The 14,875-nt window shown below is 38.0% G+C and overlaps 2 protein-coding genes across 8 annotated transcripts in view; one reads left to right on the forward strand and one right to left on the reverse strand.

The window, feature by feature from the left end:
- vav2 (vav 2 guanine nucleotide exchange factor) overlaps positions 1-2,269 on the reverse strand; it is a 30,854-nt gene extending 28,585 nt beyond the window's left edge. For all 7 annotated transcript variants that reach the window (XM_010795258.1, XM_010795259.1, XM_010795263.1 and 4 more), the window contains exons 1-2: positions 2,205-2,269; positions 577-677 (exon numbers count right to left, since the gene is read on the reverse strand). In XM_010795258.1, the coding sequence (XP_010793560.1) occupies positions 577-677; positions 2,205-2,267 (164 nt within the window). In that variant the 5' untranslated portion in view covers positions 2,268-2,269. The remainder of the gene's footprint in view (positions 1-576; positions 678-2,204) is intronic.
- The window catches only part of LOC104966523 (cugbp, Elav-like family member 2), a 334,875-nt gene that overhangs the window by 118,309 nt on the left and 201,691 nt on the right, over positions 1-14,875 (forward strand). The gene's annotated exons all lie outside the window — the stretch shown is intronic.

Consider the following 14,875-nt stretch of genomic DNA (forward strand, 5'->3'; position numbering starts at 1 on the left):
AGAACAAAATGCACTAATAATACCAAATAAATAGATACAAAAGTTTGTGCAGTATAGTTTAAACTTCTTTCCAATGAAAATGATTTGTTCCAATCTGGATACAGAGCAGATAAAGCAGGTGGCTGCACTTGAAAACCTGATTTCAACAAACACTTGAAGTCAGTTGATTTCCCGGTTAATCCTAATGCATTTTGAGATTGTGTCATGTGTTTGAGGAACATAAAACTTTGGCTAATAATGTGGCAGTGAAAGTGGAGACAACACTGTAAAGGAATATAACTGTGATAGGGGACGCAGTCTTGAGTGAATTTACTTTGGCTGTTATGGTTGAATGGGGAACAATTGGTTACATGCTCCCTCAGCTTTTCAGCTCTACGTGTTTTGTTTTAATCGACTTCTTCTTTGAACACTAATCCCAGCAATCCCCCGACAGATCTGTGGATACTCATCATGATACGTAACATGTTGCAGCCTCTTGCCGCTTGCTCCCAACCAAGGTTGTTTTTTAACACAATGAACCCAAAAAAGAGCAGCTTTTGCATATGTCTAAAACCAGACACATTTCAGGACACTTACCTTTCTTTGAATTCGAGGAAGATCTTCCCCAGTCCGCTTCCTCCGCTCAACATGTTCAGGTCTATGGCTCGTAGGAGGGCGGAGTGGACTTTGATTACATCCTGAGTGAGCAACAGACATAATATTAGAATCTACCCATTCTAAGGGTGAAAGAACTGCATTAATATAGCTTTTTAAAAGTCTTTGTAACCCCTAAAAGCACATAAAAGTAACAACCGTTGGCAATGCCATCAGCTAAAATGTGAGGTTAAGTCCACCAAGACAATAATTCTACGTATAGATATATACACACTGTAAATGGCCTAGGATGTACGGATTTAAAAAAAAAAATGTTTTAGTCAATTTATTGAACATGTCAGAAACAAAACATACAACAATAATAATAATAATATTTATATATTTTTTTTTTAAGTTATAATAATAATAATGATATAAGTACAAAAAAAATAAGTCTCATGTTCAACAGGGGCAAGAAGGAGCTTAAAAAACCTTTAAAAAACATTAGGTATGCATTCATGTATTCATCCTTAAAGGTTCAGCAGGCTACAGCACGTTCCTTACATATTGCCTTGGTATGCCCTATGATTCAAATTGAAGTCGTCCTAGTCCAATGCAGTGTAATTATCTTCGCCATACGTAAGCCTGTGGGGAGACAATGTGGTTGGTCGTCCGTGCGTGTGTGTGTGTGTGTGTCTGTCTGCAGCTAATCTCACAAACCACTGGACACATCAGCCTAATATTTTTTGGGATGACTGTATGCTCTTGTGATTTACAATTTTGGAAAGACCTATTTTATGGACTCTTTAATACAGATTGGACTGCTTACTCCTACTCCTCTCAGCCAGGCAGTGAAGTCCTGCAATCGGCTGATCTAAGACAAACCTTAGCGAGTCTGTTCCAGGCTACAGTTTGACTTGTGCTGTGGCACAAAAAGTGTTTTCGTTCTCGTTTTGAACATCTGCAGATTAATTCCATTCCTGATTCATTTTGATACAGTAGAGTAACTCAAGTTAAGAGATGGATACATTTGTGTTTTTGTAATATTTGCTGCTATTTTGTTTCTAATGCTACGATAGTCAACTCATCTTTGTTAGGGTCTAATGTATGTCTTGGCAAGTGTCGAAGTTAAATTAAGAATTTTCTTTTGAAACTGCTGTTGGTTCATCAATTGTTATCCGCGAAACACAGGTAGTTGAAAGATACTGCTGGTTTTATTTAACAATGATAACATTTGTGAATTGTTTTTCCGATTGTTTAACAATTGAAGCATCTGGTTAAATTCAGTTAAAGTTCCTTTACGAATTTAAGATAATTCACAATACTAAACATTTGTTTGTGTAGTAAGTTGATTATTGACCAGGTTGTACAGCAATAACCAGTGACAAGCGTTTCAAAACAAATGAGAAAAGAGTGAATATTTTGTTTCCCCCACTGCGGTGGCAACATGAAACTGTGACATCAGAGCATGCATTTTGCAAACTGTTATCCCTTAATATACATACTGTATATACATCACATCCTGCCATTCATTCAGCCATCTGTACACATATTGAATTATTCACTTGATTTGAGACACATCCAGGCGTGATGTTTAGACACCACTTTCTTCTGCTTCGGCGGTTTCTTACCTCAAGATTGACAAAGATAGCCTCCATTTCCTGTGGGGTGAACACTTGCTTCAACGGGATCATGTAGTTCTAAAGAGAAATACAAAAGAAACATTAAGTGAAAAGAACAAATATAAGTGAAGTCACTCTTTCAAAAACTTCTGTTTCAGTTTTTCATGTTAAAAACTGTATTGGTAAAATGTCATCAACTTCTGGCAAAGCTTTTAGCAGACATGTAAAGATTATTTTGAAGGCGAGGACAACCTTAAAGTTAACTGCAGCAACAACAAAATCAATACCAAGCTACACTGTAAAAACTGTATGTCTTTAATATCAGGATAAAGTTCTTCCCCCTGCTGCACGAATGCTTCAACAAGAGGAACCTGCCTATTATTTCTCCAAAGTCGTTTCATGGTTGTCACTTTCCATCATCATAACAATAACAAATAGATCAACTAAGAAGCAATGAAGGAATGAGCCTTTATTAACCCCAACCCAATTAAGCTTGACGAGTCCTCCGATCACAAGAGGGTTGTTTATTCTCATTTAGTCTCGCGTTGGTCCGAGGCGGGATACACAGGATGCACATTTAGTTTAATGAAATTAGTGGAGCGCATGATTTGTGGCGCTCCATCAAATTCGAGGATGCAATCTGTCAACGCGGAAAGTGATGTGTTAGCAGCACCGACGCCAACAAAGGAACATTAGCACAGAGAGATGTTGTAAGTGGGAGAGTTTATGACTGCTAAAGCACACAGAGCGCGCTGTTTTACAGGGATGGACATTTTAGTCGTCTTTTCTCTGTACTTTACAAATAGAACTGTAGGGTTAGGGTTAGATTTATTCTTCGGTTTTTACATGAAGTGTAACTACAATATACTAGGGCTGATCGATTATGGCAAAAATCATAATCTCGATTATTTGGCCCAATAATTGATATCACGATCATTAAAAACGATTACTGCCAAGGCACACAAACATCCTTTTATTTAAAAAAAAAAATGTGAACAGTATGTGTTTAACAGTTGATTACCCTGAACTTTAAGTATAATTCAACAGAAAAACCAATACAAAAAATAATAAAAGAAAATAATAAAAAAATAATAATAATAATAATCTTTTTATTTCGATTACGTTGTTTTCGTAATCGTTGCAAGCCAACATCGTAATTGCGATTAAAATACGATTCATTGAGCAGCCCTACAATATACCCGTATTATTTATTGTTACACAGGAAGAAACAAACAGAATGTGATGGGTAGGTAAACAACATACTAGCGAGGCAAATATATGCATGACGTTTTGAGAAGTATGCAAGGTTAGCATCTCATTGAAATGTTAGGAGTTGTATATGAATATGTCATGTGCAGTGCTGAAATGTATTATGATACAATTATCTGCTAAAAACTGTATTCAGTACCCAAATGCAAGTATCACTAAATGAATGGAGCGCTATTTGAATACTTAGTGATATTCAAGTCGATATCAAATATGTAAACAAAGTCAAGAGAAAATAATAATGCACACATTTCACCTATTATTTTGCACATAAATCAGTGAAAGAGGAACAACATCAGAGCATTCTGCAGGTTCTGCCATCCAGCTGTGAAAATGCTTTCATCATCCACCCACTCGAATCATTTGGCACATTAGTGTCGTTAGATTTAGAACCTAGAGAAGCAGCAGCAGCAGCAGCACCCATACAAAGTAAATTAAATCAACCTGCATACACATTTTGCGGTATGATCCATATTATGTTTGCTGGACCAGATATTTGAAGCGCTAGAATAAATTGGATGGACTGGAAAGTGTGCAGACTATGGTGCTTTGCGATTACTTGCATTGTATTGTGTAGATTTTTTTCTGCATTATATACAAAAAAATGCCCACATTTCCAATCAGTTAAAACGTTTACAGGTACTTTTTTAAGAGTGCATACATAGTGGGAATCACAACCAGAGAACTTGATTTGTTTAAGGGAGATTGGGTTTTGTGACAGTTTAATCTCAGCTATTTTAGATTAAATTAAAAACATGTATACAAACATAAGAAGGTCAAGTAAAAAAGTGTCCAAAGAATAATCCAACACAAATTAAATATGAATGTTTTTGTATAAATATCAGGAATTATAGTAAACGTGTACATTCTACAATATGTAACAAAGATATGTAAAAATGTGCATATTACAGTGTGTGAATCAGATTGTACAATTGTTCAGTTAGAAATGTATTTAAAAATTGTAATCATTTTTTTTTGTAACTGTAAAGTACAGTTACCTTTTTTTGTATCCTGATTACAAAAAACGTAATTCCAGGTATCCCATTACACCCCAACCTGGTCAAGTGCGAGTAGTGGATTTATTTTTTTGAACTTTCCCAATACTGGTTGCAAGTACGTGTGTGTGTGTGTATATATATATATATATATATATATATATATGTGTGTGTGTNCATGTTTAGGCTAATAATAAATTATTTCTTTTTTTTAAGTTCATTTTTTTTTTTTTTTCTAAGTGTTAAAAGAGGAAATAAAAAGTTCTAGCGCTATTATAGCAATGGGCACCTGAAAAATAGCGCTATAATAGCATGCGCACTCAAAACCACACAGCAATGTAGGGGATATTTCATTATTGAGTCGGCCTCGCGTCAAGTTGGGTTCCCTCCTGGAAGAAATGAGTAAGTAAATGATAAAGGTACAATAATGAGAGAGAGGAGAGTTCCTTTATTCACTAGCCCCCGAGGTTGGTCGAATTGGTTAGCGAAGCGAGATAAGAGTGTTCGGATAGTATCGTGAGGCGATTTGGAAATTTAGACGGAGGGGAGGTGTCGCAGTAAAGTCCACTGAGCTGCGTTGGAGGGAGGTGGGAAAAGTGGAAGTTGACAGGGAGACTTAGCGTCCCAAGTTCCGTTCGGTGAGGAGAAGGTCTGCGGCTTTGGGTTGGTTAGGTAAGTGGTGTGGGTGGGTCACAGATCTGGGGGCCCCCTAAAGTAGCTAGCCAAGAGGGGAGGGCTTACTATGAGGACGTGTCGCCCCGGATTAGCGGTTTTGAGACAATGTAAGTAAACAATAGGACCGTTATATACATAATACTATAAGAATGTAGTTTTGACAGAGAGGACTAACTTTGCCTCAATATTTGTTCGGTTTGTCACTGTTTCCACCTCTTTTTCAGTAGGTCCTCTTTTTTCATCCTTGTTTGTTAGGAGTGTGATATAACATGAGATTCAACAGACACACTCCGACTTATGTATGGAACATAAGTAGTTTAGATATTTACAAGTTAAGACACAAACATTGACACCGGGAATTCGGGGGGGAGACCCGAGGGGAACTCCGAATTCTGTTTTTATTCTTCCTTTATTTTTTTTTCATAAAACATCCTGATAAATTATAAACAACGTACCACTTTTACGAAGCAAAAGAAATAAAAACTCCCCACTATGACACTATGTATTTTTTTTTGTTTTGCAAAATTAATTTCCAGTGATTTTATACGCAAAAAGGGTGTACGAACGGATGCCAGAGGCGCCGCTGGGGAAGGACGCCCCCTTATTGGGACTGGGGAGCCGAGCTCTCGCTGATACCCATTTAGTTTCTTTTCATGGCCTTCTTTGTGCCTTAATTTAAGACACACCTGTCTCAATATACGAAAGGTGTCGGTTTGCTACGGACCCAAAATGGCCATAAAACTACACATCCTCTCTTCAACCAGTTGCCAACGACGTCGGAGAATGCATAGCCCTTGTGTTGGTTACCCCTCCTCTCCCCCCCCTGTCCGACTGGTTTTAGAAGTCAAGTATTAAGTTAACCCCCATAACATTTAAATAAAGTCCCTTTGGTGAAAACTAATATCAGGTGAAACCCCTTATGAGATTGCAAAGGGGGCTATCGTTACTTATATAATTTACGAAACTGTTTATTTATGTTAGTTTTTTTAAATTAGAGGACCTTCGCATCGCGACCAAATTTTCGTAAAAATCGGCCGGGGCCGATTTTACTAACCTCCAGATGGGACGGACAGTCGGAAGGTAGACCGTGTTTGAATTAGAGCACCCGGGAGTACTACTACGCGCAAGCCCACACAACCTCCTCCCTGAGACATCCTTTCAGCTCCCCTTCTCCGGATAAAAAAGCCAACACATAAAAGTTTAAGATCGCGTGAGAGCATGCGACCAAAGCGGTAAGAATGAAATTGGGGATGGAAATTGAGAAAAATTCCCACGTCGATATACAAATAAATAAAGTTTCACCCCCCGGGTAAAAATTATTTAATAAAAAAAAAGGGAGTTTACCACGGTCTCCCTGAGGGTTCACGACCAAAAAATTTAAAAAAAAAAAAAATAAAAAAATTCATTCGGGACACCATAATAAAAATTTTAAGAGGAATATCCCTCAATAAAAAAGAATATATCTCACCAAATTGGTCAAAATTATTACAATTTATTTATCGATTATGTACGGTTTTTTTTTGGGCATCAAACACAGACTAATACGGTTGTTATTTATGTTGAAATAATCGATAGTTTCGATACTTTATACAAAACCACCGAGGTCTGTTTTTTTAAAACCTTTTTTCCTCGTTTACCGAGAAAACTCAGTTTCCCAACGTCTGGGGAATACAAATCAGTTCACTAGCCATCTACACTATACCTCTTACTACTCTTTTCATTAATAGGTCTGCGCTAACATCGATTTCGAGCACAAAACAAATCCGTAATACACTTGCTTTTTACGATAGTACTATTTTAGAGTGTCAACAATGTAATAATCAGACCCTGCAATAGAATAAATCAAGTTTCACTTTAGTTTTTCAAGTAACTCAACTCTAACTCACTCACTCACTCAGCATCATCAAGGTTATCTTTTAGGAATATGAGCGTGTCCACATTTCCAGGTAGAAGCTGGGATGTTTGGGCGTTTACAATATCCCCTGCTGTGGAAAAAACTCTCTTGCTTGGTACTGATGTTGCTGGGACAGAGAGATATGCTTTGGCCATGGGTGACAGCAGTGGGTAAAACTGTGCATTGTCTCTCCACCACTTCAAAAACAATACAGTTTTTGCCAAGAAGGTGAGGCTTATTGACAGGGCGAGATATAAATATACTGTTGGTACTTGTCAATGTCTCTAGGTATGTACATGTAGCCCTGTAAATACGATGTCCTTTTGTGTTATCTGTTGTTTTATGTTCATGTTGTAACCGACTTGCTGCCTTGTTGGACAGGTCTCCCTTGAAAAAGAGATCAATGATCTCAATGGGACCATCTCGTTAAATAAATGTTTGAAAAATTAAAAAATTAAAAACCGCGGTAGACTGTCAGTCTCACGACGGTATTGAGACATTTATTTACCGCGATATTCGATATATATCGTTACATCCCTATTACTTTAATAATTGTTTTTGCCTCTAAGCATTATAATAACCTCTGTGTGAGATTTGTTTTCCGGGATGACACATATTTTGAAGCTGTGTGTTTCCATGCCACTTTAAACTGGAGCCATTTCAAAGTATTTAAACTGCAGTGACTCTTTTATTGTTGTGATAATGTCTGTTATTTATTGAAAAATACGTCTTTTATTTTTAAACTTGAGTTGAAGTGATTTTCTGGAGTTTATGTTGGTAAAGGTCAGAGAAACCATCTCTTTCAGAGGAGGGATGATCCCCCGCTGGATGTTTTTCATGAGGTTCTCCCTTAATATTTGTCCTCCCAGTACTTGTTTCTGTTTTGGCAACATACCCCGACAGCGTAATCCCTGTCTATCACATTATTGTAGGGATAAAGCCCTGAGGTGATGCGGCATCAACTGTCCCTGCAACTGTCCCTGCATCTCAAAGAAACCTCAAAGAAACACAGCTGTCCTTCCAAAGGGCAATATTTAAATTGCTAATCTCTCATCTATTGATATTCTGAAGGTTATTACATTTGTTACCGTCACCATTTGCTGGAGGCTCTCAGCAGCGTGCAGGAGTAATCCACTTCTTTGCTGCTGTGAATAAAACTCCACTGGTAGGTGACGTTCAACTATTTCTGGAGGATTTCATTTAAAAGGGAATTGAAGTATAACAAGTTGCTAGGTATTTTCCAGCAGGTGAAATAAGGATTGTCAGAGTGAGTTATAGTGAGTTTCTGAGCTTGCTCTGGGTTTGTCTTTATAAATAGTCTAGCTGAATCACTGCTCAGTGTTTTCCTAGACTGCTGACATTTTGAGTACACTTTAAATTAATGCTATTACCTTTTGTGCTGCCTATTCAATGAAGCTTCAGCTTTCACCCTGAGACGTCGCTGAATGATATCTGTCAGAGCATGACATGGAGAGAGAATAAAACGTGTTTTGATTGAGCCGGATCGCAGCACTTTCTGTTGTCAGGGGGAATGTAAATAGCATAATACGATTGGAAGGGGGGGGGGGCATTAATGCATAGAGAACAGTGTGCACATAATCTTTTCAACAGCTTGTAAATGAAGTGCGTCCATGGAGACAGCACACAGTGTTCATGTTGTCAAATCTATTATCGTAAAGAGGCCTCTCACTGGGGGGGCAGCTGCATTATCTAGTTTGCTATGACACTGCCTCTATCCACAGTGTGTTGGACACATTTAAACATGAAAAATCTCTTCTGCCTGTAGTGGCAGATGCTGCAGTCTGACATATTTACATCCTAAATACTCCCTTAGCTGCTGCCTTATAGTGAAGAGGACATTCTTCATATGGTGCAATCATTTAGTACGTCTAACAATGTACACTTCCCCAGAGAGGAAAATACAAATTCATGTGTAATGGTTCCACCAATCTTTCTTTACACATATCTGGTGTTAGTTGCAAATAGCTCCGTTAGCTTAGAGACTTCATATTTTGTAAAGACATTAATCAAGCTGCTTTGAGAGTGAAAAGCACTTTATAAATTAAATGTGATATTATTATTCTGAACCCAAGGGGCCACTCTTATTCCTCTAATTTACTAAAACGATGATCACCCATGTCAGGTTCCCAGTTAAATGAGCTCATGAAGAAGCAGGAAAGGCTAATACATTTTTGTTGACAATATAATGTGACCGTGTCATAAAAAACACGTTCTGTTTGAGGGACTTGCTAGACAATATACAATGGCAGAATACATCCTAATTTAGTTTCCTCTGAGCGTTAAATCCCTTTTTCAAATTAAATATGCTTTCCGTGCTGTAATTCCTAACAACCCCATCAGCTGCCTCTGTGTGGGTTGGTTGTAACATTTAAATTAAGGTGTACTGCAAGGGCAGGCTGTGGGATTTCTGGAATGAGAATTTATTGTCTGATGTATTTCTCTGTGAATATGTCTTGGCCTCTTTTTTCCAGGGAGCCTCTAAATTGTCTTGGTGTGAATAGTAAAGAGGCTGCAGGTACAGTTTCCCATTCAATTCAGGAACACCTCAGTAACTGCACGTACTGACATCTGGCTGTTCATGAAGCTATAGTATGAATACTAACAGGATTGTTGACAAGAGGATAGTTGTTTGTGTAACCTGTGCTAAGTGCCTTTTAGAAACTAAATTTCAGAGCCCACCCTGCCACTCGTTCCTCTATTCAGTAAAATCACCTTAGGACATAAACATCTGTATACCGTTCTCTATCTGCCAGCCGCAAGCCTTTTATTCATTAGTGTGAGCTAGAACTTTGCAAAAGAACTGAGCACCAGAGCAGTTTTAGGTAAGTGTCATAAATGTAGACTGTAAAAATAAAAGACACTATAAAAATAATTCCACTTCTGAAGCAGGAATAATGATCATATCCAAGCCTGCTATCTGCTCTCTACACTTGATATTATCTTAACCTCGGTGGAACTAATTAGAACCTCAGATTACACTTGCTTCGAAGTATTTCCATTTCCCAGGCGACCAAACAGACCCAGCATGTCAAACATATAAAGTAAAAAAACATCCAATGGACAGACAATCAGACTGCGTGACTGGCCACCATGCCTCACACAGATTGTTTGAACAGATTTGTAGAAGCAAAATGTTGAGAGTTTAGAGATGTAGTGCATATTTTGGTGTCACAGATGGCTGATTCCTGTCTCCGAGACTATGACTAGTTACTAACTACCCATGTCACTCGTGTTTTTTAATCAAACTGAGAAGATGTCCTCCTCTTTGGGGATTCATATCTGTGTGCAAACGCACTTATGCTAGAGTGCTGTTTCTACATGCTCAGGAGGGACGTGATCGTCTCTCCTTTGCACAGTCTAACAGGCCGAGCACCACTGAGACACAAAGCTTAGAAGTGAGCCCTCCTCATCCATCACAGCAGGCTCTGCTGAAACACCCTGACCTTATGACATTCAGCAACGTCAAAGACCAGTTACGACTTAGAGGTCCTCTTCATCCACATGAGGAAGTAATATATGTATGCTTTCACCAGCCGTGGCAGCGTGTTGCTGGTATTGCTTTGACCTTGTGAGTCGGCGTGTGTGAGTGTCTTCATGGTAAAGTGTTTTCATAGTAATAGCAGGAGCTACCGCAGAAGCAGCTTTGAGTATTTTGTTAGGTTAATAGTTTTACATTTTGACAGCGGCGCAATTGCTAAAGACCCAATCAAATAACCTTTCAGGTGTGTAGTTGAGATCTCCGGACAAGAAACATCTCGGACAAGATTGGGTTGAGGATTTAACTAAACATAGATGTCATAATCTAGATTGTGGACAGAAGTCAGACATGTTTAAGTATTACTTTTCCAATGGGCTCTTGAGAAACGTTTGTCATGTATCATGTTAGCAGACGGCTTCAATGGATCATCATCACTTAAGTCCATGAGTTCGAAACAATACAAAAGCTGTTTATGTAAAGAATTATTTGAATATTCTCCAACATCCTCCTATTGTTCTCAATTTGAACATCAGCCAGCCTGCTGATGTTCAGCATTAATATCCCTGATATGTTTACAACATATTTAAAGGTTGCATCTCAGACATATCATTAGAGTTTTCCTGGAATTAATGTTCACACAATTTAATAATGTGTAATCTTATTTGAAGCGAAGTTCCATCGTTTTTACTGTGACTTAATTTAACTAGCCACTAATTATATGAAAGTTCATGATGTTTTATGAAATCATTGGGAAGAAATCTACTTTGTGGTTCCCTCCAGGCAGCTCCACTAATATAGTTAGTTGAAAAATATGGCGACCCCCTGATGATAGCTGCTGAGATCACACCTCTGCAATAAGTTATGATGGGAAAACCCTGCTCTGGTCAAACCCTGTCAAACATTGTCCTCAGTAGGTCACAGTGTTATGAATGACAGTGATTTAAATGTCAATCATGGTCAATGTGTTTACAGCCATCTGTGATTGTCTTGTGTTGTCTCTGAAATTACTTGGCCTCATGTTATTGCCGATCATTTAAATCAGTCTGGTTATGTATGTTCATTGCAGCTGCGGCTGAGGAATAGACATAGTTTATCATGATACTTAGTATGGATAAGACAGGAAATGATCTAACAAATTCAATCAAATCCATGTGTTCCAGAAGCTATAGAGACATCCATTAGTCAGCATGAGAAAAAAGAAAAGCAGGGCTGCTTTGGAGCATGACGTACTAAACAGAGACCTTGAAGAAGTTGTTAAATGTGCACTACATAAGTGTTGTTGCACTTTTAATGATAAAATAACATATGCTGTTATTCAAAGCAATTATCATATTAGGGCTACTAGCACCATGCCCAACTTTTTCCAGGGAGAGTTAATAGAAGGCAAGATACATTTAGCTTGAACTGTCAACAGGTACATACATTTACAAGTGCTACGAACCACAATAGGCTAAGCTCGTTTACCACATCAGTGTCTTTATGGAGTCTCATCAACATACAATTGCACACAACTCAGCAAAAATGCATACAAAACAACACAACACTTGCCTTTAATCCATTACTTTTCTGGCATAGATAATTGTGTCTTTCAAACTTTCTTTGATGCACTGCTTGAAAGGTTTACAAAGCACACAAACAAACTTGCAAACTTCAAACACAGCATGGATGAGAAGGATGATTGGCGCAAACAGCTTCAAAGAGTGACCTATACCGAATCTGCTCTCACACAATGTCTCCTTCTGTGCTTCTGATTATTAAGGGGTTTGAACACAAGGTGCTCATCAGAGCAGTGTAGGGTACTCTCCAATAGCATCATGGACATGGGAGTATCAGTCTGACTTAGTTCTGATTCGACATATTTGTTATCACCTTGAGAATAACTTTTTTAGCACCATCCACTCAAGATGCAGATTGTCTACAGGATAGATACCTCATTGAGTTGCTAGGACTTAAGTGAGATGTAGAAAAGCCCAAAATACATGATTAATGTAGTTTATTTATTAAACTGTGTGTTTGTATCCCCTGATGGAAGCTGTAAACAGTGTATCTGAAGTACTAGTTAACTATCTTTAATAGCAACCCAGCTCACTTCCAGGGCCAAAATCATTTCACACCATGTTACTTTTTAGGAGTTGTTTTGAAAAGTTGTTTTACGACTTGCACATTCACTATGCAGTATTTCACCGCTGTGTGTAAGGCAGTCTCAGACGCTGTCAGAGTTTAGGCATTAGTTGCTCTGTCCTGGTCTATTGTTTTTGGCTAAGTATACAGATGTAATCCCAGCCAAAATCCTTATCGGAAATAATATTACATTTGCCAAATAGTTTGGTTTGTTCTTATAAGGCATTTTTCAAACTAAAACAGGAAACCAAAGAAAAATCTTGACAGGACAAAATAAAACACAGACAGATCGTGACACTCTGTGGCTGTAGCAAGAGTCGATCTTTAATAATTTCATCAAGTACATTAACAAATGGTAAAGTTCAGCCGCCCAACTGTACGAAGCAACAATTTATAAATCCAACACAGGCAGGCAGGCAGGCAGGCAGGCAGGCAGGCAGGCAGGCAGGCAGGCAGGCAGGCACGCAGGCAGGCACGCAGGCAGGCAGGCCTGTAACTAGGTTGATGGTGCGGAGTACCCTAGATGTTTTGGTTCCTCGAGACGGCCACATTGTTGAGCATACACATAAGGCATTTTATTCATTCATTCATTAATTTGTTGGAGCCCATTAATACTTTGTATTTTCTCATCTGCAGAGGATGCTAATGGAAGGCATGAAATAATTTCAAATTCATCACAAGCACAATGGACCCTTGGCTATTTGGTTCAAATAGAATACCTGACGCTAATACAGAGTGAGTGTAATCCTCAGTCCTCTGTTAATGGGGTGATATGGAACTGACTACTAAGCTACATTTCACTTTCTAAGAGGATTACTTTTGTTTCAACTTAATGGGATTATTAACCGCTGATTCCATACTCTTTGGTGTTCGACAGGATCATGGGTAGAAGTTCACTTTCATGACACTCACCCACTGTCCAACAATAACTTTACTCTAGTCAGACTTACTGTTGAAGCATAAACTTGAAAACTTGGATGAATAGTAAATGCAGTACCACAGTCTTTGTGAGACAGTTATATAACCATTAACTTAAATCTAATACAGGTAAAACCCTCTTATTTCCTACTAAATCTCATGTCAATTGTCTGCTGGTTTTGAGGGATGATACAAGAAGACTTGTGAATACACCTCATTTTATTGGGACCTCTTTGAATAGTAAAACGTAGTATACAGTACATTTTAATTTAAAAAGGATCCACCCTACATACGTTAACAAAATGTGTTTGTCTGTTAAGGGAAAGGATTTGCTCGTAGAGGCGAAACCATAGAAAATGGTAGTAATCCCCCAATTGTGAAAATATAACCGTTGCAGCTTTCAATTAACTTTGCAGTTCCTCTGCTTATGAAGCAATTTTTTGTTAATGCTGCTTCCTAGCTGCTGAGTGTGTGAAAAGGCAACATGTGATAACATGTCCGTCATAATTAGGAAGCTAAAGGGTTATAATATGTCAATGTTGTGTTAAGAGATTGTTCTGCTGCCCCCTCTGAAACTCCTAATACATATTATTCTACTATCATAAAGTCAGAGAACTATAAGTAGCTGTGAAATATTGTTTATTGATGTTATTTCTATGACATTCATAGTTAATCTTGTTTGGATTGTCACTGTATATTTAATTGTTTTATTTTATGTGTTTCTTTTATTTGAAACACATAATTTAGCAGAAATAGAGCTTAACAAAAAGGGTCAACAAAGAACAAAGATGTTCTGTCTTAACCAGAGACGTTTACTGCACAGGAAAATATATTGTATTATATTGTTTTTGTTTCTTAGCCTGTAACGTTTTTGTGGATTGTCCTGAACTGGGTGTGTGCATGTGTGCAGGTGCGTCTGTGTGTTTTAGATTAGCTTCACATAGTTAGCTTCAAATCAGATATTGCTGTGGGGCAAAATCACCTTTTGTTGATATTTCTGTCAGACCATTCGATTTCAATTGATATAATTTTTCCGACTTAATTTATTAGCCTATTTCACTGACTCAACATGTCAGAGAAACCCTGGTGTTGTAGTTTATATAGTAATTAAATGTTATTTTGGTAAGAAGAGGCAGCTTTAAATTGTTACTCAGGATCCTTTCAGATTAGCTATTAGTGAATGATGTGACACAAACCTAACACTTTACTTAAAAATGCACAAGCACATCCTCCTGACATGAGCATGTCGGGTTTACTGATGCCAACTTTCTAAGTGGTTTTTGAAATCACTGTGACATAGTGGCTGCCGGCA

The sequence above is a fragment of the Notothenia coriiceps genome, unplaced genomic scaffold (assembly GCF_000735185.1).
Source record: "Notothenia coriiceps isolate Sejong01 unplaced genomic scaffold, NC01 NC01_scaffold00037246, whole genome shotgun sequence".
Classification (NCBI taxonomy): Eukaryota; Metazoa; Chordata; class Actinopteri; order Perciformes; family Nototheniidae; genus Notothenia; species Notothenia coriiceps.